At 35.3% G+C, this 11,439-nt stretch overlaps 1 protein-coding gene across 1 annotated transcript in view; it reads left to right on the top strand.

Moving 5' to 3' along the window:
* Positions 1 to 529: 529 nt before the first annotated feature.
* Positions 530 to 11,439, top strand: part of LOC122788632 (guanylate cyclase 2G-like) — a 699,012-nt gene continuing 688,102 nt past the window's right edge. The window contains 1 exon segment of the mRNA XM_044055531.1: positions 530 to 916. Within this exon segment, the coding sequence (XP_043911466.1) occupies positions 530 to 916 (387 nt within the window).

Below are 11,439 nucleotides of genomic sequence, written 5' to 3'. Positions count from 1 at the left end.
GTGAGATTCTTATGTGCATTGGGAGAAGTGAAGAGCAAAACATAAATAGACCGTGTGTAGCACCATTCTGTTTGATACACTTTTTAACATGTTTGAGTTGGTTATTATATACTAATATTTCAGTTACATTTTGCTAACAAACTGTTTGCAATCATCATTGTTAGAATAGCTGCTACTGTGCAGTCTATTGTAACTGTTATATTAAAACTGAAGGGCAACACATGCATCCCTTTTAGAAATAAGCAGCTTTTCCCTAAACTACTATTATTCATGTAGTCTTGCAGATGAAGACAGTTCCGGCAGTGAAAGGGTTACACGTGGAAGGCTATTTAAAAAAGGCTTTAGACATTCAGAATTGCTGCTAATTAGACCAATGAAAGATGTGTCCAGAGCACTCAAGATATAATAACACCTCAGGAAGCACCAGGTACACAGCATATATACATGCAGCTGATTCAGTGTAAACTGGGTACGATTTTTTAGACCAGCTGAAGTGTTAACATAAAATCTACCTGTAAGGAGGATAATAATGAAACAGGAAGCTTTATATCGACATGACATCAAGCCAAGGGTACACATTGTTCTTGGATGCTTTGTTTGGCCAGTAAAAGGAGCACTGCTTTTGCGTTTTATCACTCTACTGGTTTGTGGAACAGAAGGATATAAGCTATTGTTAGGGTTTCAGGCACCCTATAACATCTCATTCCCTTTCAGTGCACTGAGGCTAGGCTCTGCCATGCAGATTGCCATTGAGAAAGTGAACTCTAACCCCTCCTATCTTACAAACTACACCCTGGACTTTGTTTATGCTGACTGCGACTGCAATGCCAAGGTTTCCTTAAGTGCCTTTATCCATCAGGTCCAGAACCAGAAGATCTCGGCACTCTTTGGGCCAGCATGCCCAGACGTAGCAGAGGTAGGGAACTTCATAATAGTGTCATCAGGATTTTCATGGGCACATTCAGAATTTAAATGGAATTAAAAAATGTTAGGCAGGGCATAAATATAAATGTAAGTCAAATTAATAACTGTTCAGATTTCTTTTAAAGTATGCTATATTTGTTTTTAGGGCTCTGTAACTACAATGCATGTAAAATACAGTGCAGTACACAACTCATAAAGACCTCATGATTTGTTAACATTTTAGAACATATATGATATATAGATATAGTGGGTAATATTTCTGATCATTAACTGTATGGTTATTGAATATTACATAAAATTAAAATTTTAGTAGGATTTAGAGGTCTAAAAGTAAAATATGGACTATTATAAGGATTAAGGTATTGCGAATATGTTTTGCTAAAAACTGCTTGAAGGTTAAATATTTTTTAAGAAGAATTGACACTGCATTTATATTAGTAGCTGCAAAACTGTTAAGAAAAACTAGATCTATTACAAAGCACAGTAATAATTTTTGTCATATTTTTTGAGGAGTTGCATTTAGCTGACAGATGCATTTTACACCTCATGCCTCATCTTCATCTGCCAGTGATTGTATCTGTTGTTTCAGTCTTCCTTCCCTGAGATTGACATCAGTTCTCTGATCAATACCTCTCAGTTTAAAGCCTTTTTAAGGTGCACACATGATTTTCACTCAGTTTGCAATGAGTATAATGCTGGTACAGAGCACCAAGATGTGCACATGGGATTCAGAGATATACTGCTGAACAGGCTAACAAATGACTGCCCTTCTGCAACTTAATATGTGCATACTTGTTCCAGCGTGACCCTAATGCACTGCTTCAGCACAGTCCTGCAGAGAATCGCTCTGACACACAACAAGGACACAATTTCAAGGGCGTGGCATGTGCTCATTCGCCTCTTTAGCTCTAGCTTTGGTGCACATCACAGAAGTGCTGAATGCAAAAGCTGCCCTCCCAATGTATATGAGACGCTTCCTTCTAATTTATGGCTTAGCTTCAGATCAACACATTTCACTTATGGCTTAGCTTTAGATCAAAACATTTTACCCTCACTTGTACCTTATTACATTACTTAGCAGAAAAGGGGTCTATATTAGATCAGCGAAGTCCGGTAAGAGAGAATACCATTTGGGCGACACCAAATGTACAGAAATGGGAAACATTGCAAGAATGAATGGAGATTGCCATAGGGAATTCTTCCCTTTACTTCAATGTAGTGCGATCTCAGAGTTGGTATATTTTAGAAGCAGGGGTGTGGGGGTGCAGGGGGGCTTGCCCCCCTGCATAAAATACTTTATGACAGTTTGACTGTCTTAGTTTTTTTTTTTCGGATTCGATATTTCCATTCTTCACACAGTTGGTGTCGCCCAGCTAGTATTCACTGTTTTCGGACTTCGCTGATCTAATATAGACCCGCAGAAAAGGACAAGTTCTCTATGTTGTCCTTCCTTTTGTGTCATCTGCACCTTTCAGCTGCTTCCTCGTGCCTCTTCAAAGGTTGCCTGGCTAGGTAACCTTTCCATATATCTACAGCTCTTTCTAAGATAAAATCATTTCTAATATCTGAGCTGTATCTGTATCATTAATTTGGTAGGCATCCATAATATGGCTACCCTCTCTCTGTCCCCTCCTGCACCCTGTCCTTATACCCTTTGCCTTCCATTTCCTTTATTACTCTGATAACCATTTTGAAGCTTTTTTTTGATTAGCTTGATATCCTTGTCACTGTATGGATAGCATAATAGAGCCCAAGACTCAGAGTGGATCTCAACAAGGAATCTACAGAGATTAGCAGATCTCTGTTTCTGGACTGCCTTATCCTAATTTTTAACCAGACATCTTATTGGCTTTGGCCATGTTCCTCAGTTTGTATCTTGGGGTTTGTTTCTAATCTTTCTACCACAAAAAAAAAATCTTCCTGATTTCTGCTATTTAGGGTTACTCTCCCTACAGCTAGTATTCTATTTTGGAATTTCTAGAGTCCAGGTGAAAAATTATATGCTTTCCTGCATTAAACCTTAGAGGCCATGTCTCAGTTCTCTCAGCCAATGTTTTCTGGCCATTTTGAAACCTCCCCCCCATTCCCCACTGTGTATTTAACTTAGTATTACCCATACATTTTTTAGTACATTCTCAATGCTTCTCTTGACCTCTGGTTCTAAGATGCCAGAGATTACTGGTCCCTGGACTGAGCCTTTCAGAGCTCCACTACATTCCTTGTTCCTTTAAAATGGTTCCTCTAACTACTGCTCTTTGTCTCCTATGACCCAGGCATTCTTCTAATCATTTAGTTAACTTATTTCCTATTAAAAATTCCTTCAATCAGTGTACTATTCTCCTGTGAAGGACTAAGTCAAAAGCAGTTTTAAAGTTAAGGTAAACAACATTCACAGTGTGTCCTTTGTCAAGCTCCGGTCTAATCTACTCAAAAAGAGAATCATATAAGGCTGGCTTATCGTCTTTTTCCAATCATCCTTGTTGGTACTTGTCTTGCAGTTTGTTGCTCTACAGGTGTCCAGATAGGCTCTCTCTCTCTCTTTTTCTGTATTTTCCAAGACTTTTCTTCCTAATGTAGAACAAGCTTATGGGTCTATAGTTCCCTAGGCCAGTTTTAGATTTTCATTTCTAAAGTGGTACATTACAGCCATGGTCTTCTCCTTCTATACTCTGGAATCTCACCACTACAGAATAGCAAGCCATATAGATTCATCTGGGATTTGTAAGCATAGCCTCATGTTTCCTTTGTATCCTGGGGAAATGTTGTTTGGACCCTATGCCTTGTCTTCCCCTAACTCCATCAGTTTCCATTCTATACCTTTCCTTGATATGTGACAGTATGTAAGATGTCCTTTCTCATTTTTATTTCCTTATCCCTTCCCAACCTATGGCTCTTCCTTATTTTTCCTGGAAAGACAGAAACATAATTAATTGAAAATGTCTGTGTCATCTCTTACTCATGTTATTCCTCCTGTCCTTAACCAAGCCATGCATCTGCCTCAACATTCCTTGAATTCTTTCATTTCCCTCTTTTTTTTGATTTATCGGTTCCTATCTTTTTGTAGGCCTTTGTCTAGCTTCCTAAACTGTTAAACTGGGGTCTCCTCTGCTTGAGTGGAAGTAGCTCAGGTGAATGTAAAACATTTCTTGGCCCCTATTGAAAAGTGAAGGGGTCCTTTATTTGTATACAACAAGACTTCCTATTCACAACATATTTACATATTTACAAATATATATAGAAATCTATTTACACATATTCATAATTTCCTTTATAATCATACTAAATTTTCATCCCTATTAGACCCCAACTCATTTTTCCATAAGCACCAATTCATTTTACTTGGCATTGTTGCTAAAATCCATTTAATGTTAAACATAATTTCATATATTCTTTCATTTCATATAACCCATATGACATAACATAACTTTTTATCTATTCTTTTCGCATACTATTTACTTCTATTCTTATAATACCAATATTTAATCATATCCTTGTTTATTTTATCCACTTCTTTTATATCTTCAAAAAACTCTTCTTTACATAGCTTTCCCCATAAATTGTTTTGCTCTTTTATATTTCAAAGACACATGTCCCATAGTTTCTTTTTGAAAATGTAAAATACTCAATCACTTTTCTTTTTATATGGCATAATTCCTTTTACTGGCAATTTAGTATAATCGGTCTCCACAAAAAGTTTGACATTCTACTTTCTGATTACTCCATTTGTGTCTTATTTGTATAGCTTTCATTTTTTTTCATCTGTTAGATTTTCTCAAGGTTGTACATAATAATGTTTTATCGTTACATTGTATATCATGCTTTTATAGCTTTTTCCTGTATAATCAATTTTTATTTTCCACAAAAATATATTTTTTTTCTTGGTAACATTTTATTTCTTCATTTATAGACTCTTTTTCTCTTTACTCTTTTTCACCATACCCCAAAATTTATCTTATTTATACAATTTTACTCTAATCTGTTATTTATCCACTTTAACACTGCCCAAATTTAATGAAGCAGCATATACCACTGGGTTAATGAACCCTAAACCTCCTACCTCTTTATTTACATACAAAACTCCTCTTTTTATGGTCTATATTATAACATCGAAGTCTAAAAACATTGAATGTTAAAATATCGACCCCATTTAATCGAAACAACAGAAAAACGAACAGTCAGAATAGCAAATTTTTTCCAGGGGAAAAAATTTGCTGTTCCGACAAACATATACACAGCTCAAGCACACCAAAATAAATAATCCACACACATAAGACACAGCCCCTCACTATCACTCTTCAAGAGGAACCTTGATGAGTGGATGAGTAACAGAAAGTTCACATCGGGGATCGCACCAACAGCACTACTAGATAGGGGCCAAGGGTACTAGCTGCTAGTACAAGGGTCTAGGGAACTACTAAAGGGGCAGTGAATACCGCACAACGTGGCTGGGCTAACATATGCCTTCGGGCAAATAGCCCAGTACCAACCTATGAACATATACTTCACGAAACCCTACACTAAACCAGACATACACCACTAGCTACCCACCTACCTTAACCCAACCCTAACCCTAAGGTCCCTAACTATCGCACACTAACCTTACCCGCTCCCTAACCCTAACCCACCTACCCCACCCTAACCCTCACGTCCACACAATCGCACATTTACCTGACCCGTGCCCTAACCCTAACTCACTTAACCCACCCCTAACCCTAAAGTCTGTCACTACCGCACACTCACCTCACCCGTGCCCTAACCCTAAAGTCCCTAAATACTGCACACTCACCTTAACCCAGTCTGTTCGCTCACTTACCTTAACCCGGTCCGTAACCATCATACCACACTTACCTGAACCCAGTCCGTAACCTCCATTCACTCATTTCCCTAAAGCCAGTCCGTAAACATCGCATCACACTGCTGTAAATAGCGAAGCCATGGACCACCGAAATCTTACCCTAGGTAAAATTTTGATGTTCTGAGGCTTTGTTATTCTCATCTTTCGCACTAAAGGGTTCGATATTATAACATTCAAAGTTTTTGAACTTCGATGTTATAATATAGACCCCTCTTTTTATACAGTTTAATGTAAAACCTCATATAAATGAAAAAATATATGCAATAATTCCTTTTCAAATACTGTTGGCAACACAAATATACTTGCTAAGTATGCTATTTTTCCAATCAGTACTGAATTTATCAAATACACCTTTTTTCTGAATGATTTTGTGTGTGTGTGTGTGTGTGTGTGTGTGTGTGTGTGTGTGTGTGTGTGTGTGTATATGTATATATATATATATATATATATATATATATATATATATAGGTCTACTTTGGTCAAAATTTATTTCGTTGAAAGTTACATATGGCCTTTTCCCCACTGTAGTGCGATCCTGGAGTTAGAATATAAAGTAAGGAGGGTAGGGGGGGGCACAGGTCCCCCCTTTGGTGGGTGTGGGTCATAGCCCCCCCCCCCGCCTATTTTAAATGTTTTAAACCACAGACATGTATATTGACAAGTGCAATGATGAAATGAGTTTCAGTCAAATGAGTTTTCAGTGAAGCAAGCTTTCAGTCAAGTGTGCTTAGTGAAGTCACTTTCGGCCAAACGTGTTTTCTACCAAAGTAGACCCATATATATATATAGATATATATATATATATATATATGGGTCTACTTCATTTGACCTAACTTTCATTTGCCTGACACTCATTTGCCTGAGACCAAATGACTGACACTTCATTTGCCTGACACTTCATTTGACTGACAATTATTATTAGCAAGAAAATGGAATATGCCCCCTTCCCCACTCCAGTGCGACCCTGGAGTTAGAATATATAGTTAGGGGGGTGTGTGGGGCACAGCCCCCCACAACGGGGGGTGTGGGGGGCAAAGCCCCCCACTTACTTTTCTGTTACTAAGCAATATTACATCAAAAGTTAAGAATATTATATGAAATGAAGTGGGGGGCTTTGCCCCCCACACCCCCCGTTGTGGGGGGCTGTGCCCCCCACACCCCCCCTAACTATATATTCTAACTCCAGGGTCGCACTGGAGTGGGGAAGGGGGCATATTCCATTTTCTTGCTAATAATACTTGTCAGTCAAATGAAGTGTCAGGCAAATGAAGTGTCAGGCAAATGAAATTTCAGTGAAATGGTGTCAGGCAAATGAGTGTCAGGCAAATGAAAGTTAGGTCAAATGAAGTAGACCCATATATATATATATATATATATACACACACACACACACACACACACACACACACACACACACACACACACACACACACACACACACACACACACACACACACACACCACCTATGTTTACTACATCACCAAAACTTTTACTTTTATTTAAAACGGTCCCTATCACCTCTAGACACTTATTTATGCAAATTATTACTTCTTTCATTCAAATTTTGTTTTCTGCAATTATTATAATGTCATCTGCATATGGTAACAGAACTGGAATTCTTAACCCTTCAGGTGTTATATACCACACCTCCTTCATTTTTTAATTTATTTCACATACTGTCACATTTATAACTACTGCAAAGAGTATACAATTCATTGGACATCCCTGTCTTACTCTGCCCTTCATATGTACCTCTTGGCTTGACCAGCCATTTACAAATATTTTTACTTTATTACTACTATATGCTGACATATACAATTTCCTAACATTTTCAGTTATATTATGTTCTTTCATTATTAGCCATAACATTTCATGTCCACTTGTATCAAATGCCTTAGTAACTTCTCTTATCTTGATTTTTGCTTCTTCTTTTCTATTCATAATATCATCCACAATTTCTCTATGATTAATAATTCTTGACAACCCTTTCACTTTGCTCTGTATATAGGATCTTCCATAATAGTTTTCATTTTAGTTTCAAATCTCTTTTGTAGTATTTTCATAAAGAATTTATAATCATTATTACTCTGTCTTTTCTGTCTCCATTGTTTTAATTATATTCTTCTTTTTATGTTTCTTTTATTCTTCCATTTGAATTTAAGTATTCCGCATGCATAAGTCTTTATACATAAAACCTTAATTTGACCATTCACTCAAAATCTTTAAAAATATATACTTTTACCAGTTCCTTCAATTTTTGCATATTTCATACCCTATTCCATCTGGTCCTGCAGCCAAATCTATATTTACTTGTCCTAATACTTTATTTGGCTCATTAAAAAATCTTTTCCAACTCTTTATTCTCTTTCATTTTTACTTTCCATTTTTCACCACCTTCTTTTTTCATTAAACATTTTTTGTACATATTGTACTACACTATTCATATTTTTTCCTGAATTCCTTCTATTTCTCCTTTTACATTTTTTTATTTCTCTCATTACACTACCATCTTAATTTACTAATCTGCTTCTTTTCCTTGCAAAAATATCTTTGCTTACATAACCATTTTTTCTTGATATCTTTCATTTAATTATTTTATTTTGTGAATGAACTTTCTAGCATTAATCTGTAATTCTTCCAATGTATTATTCTATGTTCTTTTATGTTTTTCTTTCTCTACTTTTCCTCATATCATACCACCACTTTAAAAACATTATTTTTATATTTTTCCTTAAATATCATCCACCAGTCATTCATTTTTTATAAAATGTTCTCTTAGTAATATGATTTTTCCATAAATGTATTACTACTGTCTTTCCTTCTTCATTCTGTTCTTTCTCATTTATCTTTTTATTACTCTGCCTATTATTATATATTCCTTGTTTTCCTTTATGTCTAGCCATATTGCAAGATGATCAGAAAATCCTGTTTCAACTACCTCCCCTTGCCCTATAACTAAACCTTCTGATACTATAAAATAATTTATTTCAATTCTATACATACACCTTTAAATCCATGATTTTTTATCCCAAAGTTGTAACTTACCACATCTTAGAACTTCTAACATTTTTCTTATATCATTTCCTTTTTTTTTATGCTTATCACTTAAATCACAACTAAAGTATGCTGTTGTTATAATATTCATATTTATTGTCACATAGTCTAAAATCTGATGAGCTAAGCTTTCCCTTTATTTGCAATTAGTATAAGCATATAATGTTATAATTCTATATACTTGCTCTTTTCATTTTAAATTGACAATGGTTATGCTTCCCATTTTTGCTAAAGTTACATTTAATAATATTTACTGCATTTCTACGGCATATAGTTATTCCAGAACATCTTTAATTTTCCCAAATTTCAGATTACCTTTCCTCTCCATAGTTTCTCTGTTTGTAATTTTTTTTCATTTGTCAAAAATATCATGTTTTCTAATATAATGCCATCTACATCACATGTATTATACCACTTTGAAATCCGTATTCTTCTTACTATATTCTTAATACTATTCACATTTACAGAAAACACTCTACACTTTTCATTGTCCCTTAGATTCATGATTTCATAGCTAATTACTAAGCTAACTTTCTTACTAGGCCATTTTAAGCCTAGCCAATTTCTCTCCCAAAGGTAAGAATTAAACCCTGTACCTTGTGTCTATGAGTCTAACACATTAACTGTTATACTAACCCCCCAATCATCTCTTGTACATGCATTCTTTGTCATCCATTTCCTTTGTTTCTTTTGTACTTATCCCTTTAAATTTTCTTTTTCTGTCTTTTACCCTTTTACTAACAGAATTCTTTTTTTTTATTACCTCCCAGTTTATCTCTTCTTCATCACTTATTTCACAACTTTCTTCCATGCCCTCCTTATATTTTTATTTCATTTTTCTTCTCTTTTTACTACTTCTTTGTTCATTTTCTTCTCTTTCATTTTCTTTTTCCTTACTCTTATTTTTGCTCTTGCAGTCCTTCCATAAATATCCAACTTTGTTACGTTTATAACATTTCAATTCATATCTTTTTTTGCATCATGTCCCATTAACCCACAATAATATCATTTTCTTTTGTCATAGTTATCAAATATTCTTCTTTTCCGCAAAAAATAACTAAATAAATAATAAAATAAAATTTAAAAAAAAAGCATGTTTTGGGTTGTGCCCAGTATTTTACAATACCCATATTCCCCTCCAAGTGTATCATGCTTGGTATATATATATATATATATATATATATATATATATATATATATATATATATATAAAATTTTTCTCTTTCTATTTTAAACACAGTATTATAATTCAATCCACCAGTCCATAAACCACTTTTACCATAAACCTTTGCAGTGTCCAGTACTTCTTTACACAAAGTTTTCACATGTCCTTTCAAAGTTTCTCTTTAAAACCCTGTTTGCAATTGTACAGGAATTTCCTTTTTGGTTTCCCTTTTAAACACTTTCATCATATAAATATTCCATGGGTTACATTTGTTCTTTTTTTTACATTCTTCAAGAAACTTTTCCATTGAAAAAAATCAATCTTAAATATGGCTCAAAATGTCTGTTTGTCAGTAAGAATAAATGCACTTACTACATATGCCTTTTTACCCAAAGGAGCTATTAAATTGTCCCATACGTAATATCTGTCCATTTCTTTGTCTTCTTTACTTTGAATTCTTGCCATGTACTTCTCTTTTTCATTTTCTTCTGCTTTTTTTCTGCTACTTCCATTTTGCCTTTTTTTACTTTCTCTGCATATGTTTTCTTTTCAGTCTATCCACTATTCTTTAGGATTGTCTCTGCACCCTCCTTTTGCATTTTATCCATAATGTCTCTTTCATTTTCTGGCTCGCTCATCATCACTATTTCAGATCATTCCACAACCCTTCTGACTGCAGGGTTGTAATTATAAACCAGTCATTTTCTGATTCATCTCCACCAAACAGATTTCTTTGGAATATCTCCTCAGAATCCTGCATACATTCTATGATTTGATGCTGGCTTTCTCCTCCATTTCCCTCATCACTCCATCATCTCTTTCTCTCTCCATCTGCCTCCCATTTTTTCTGGGTCACCTCTGCAATTGGAATGGAAACAGGAAGTGCTCCTGCAAAATGGGTCCCACTCATGACAATGAGGAGTAGGGGAAGCTCCATGATGCCCTGGCTAAATTTCCCCTTTAGCTGGCTTTGTTTCATTTTTTACTGCAATACCACCTCTGGAGTCCCATGAAAAAAGGACTCTAGCCTAGTGGGAATAACTCACTCAACAAAGGAAAAATAAATAAATCTCATATTCTTTTCTGCATTATTCCCCCACCCTCGTTTTTTCTTTAATGTATTTATTTATTTTTTTATTTTATTTATTTATTTTACATTTGTTTACTGGGAAAGTCCAACTGGACACAGGTCCATTTTCACCGGAGGCCCAGGGAGAAAAGCTCCACATTACAATACATTACATGAGAGTAAAAAGAAGTAGAACATACATACATATGGTGTATATACACACAACAGGACATCATGCTAGTGATTAACATTTCTTACAAATGCCCTTTCCTATGCTTGGGCTGCCTAGTTAATCTCCCTTTTGAACCACATTAGTCTCTTGTAATCTCCCATCATAAGAACCTTTATTCATTCCTTTACCTATTCATCAT

Source organism: Protopterus annectens, chromosome 14.part0 (genome assembly GCF_019279795.1).
Source record: "Protopterus annectens isolate FY-2018-M chromosome 14.part0, PAN1.0, whole genome shotgun sequence".
Classification (NCBI taxonomy): Eukaryota; Metazoa; Chordata; order Ceratodontiformes; family Protopteridae; genus Protopterus; species Protopterus annectens.
This window is presented reverse-complemented; position numbering and strand designations above follow the sequence as displayed.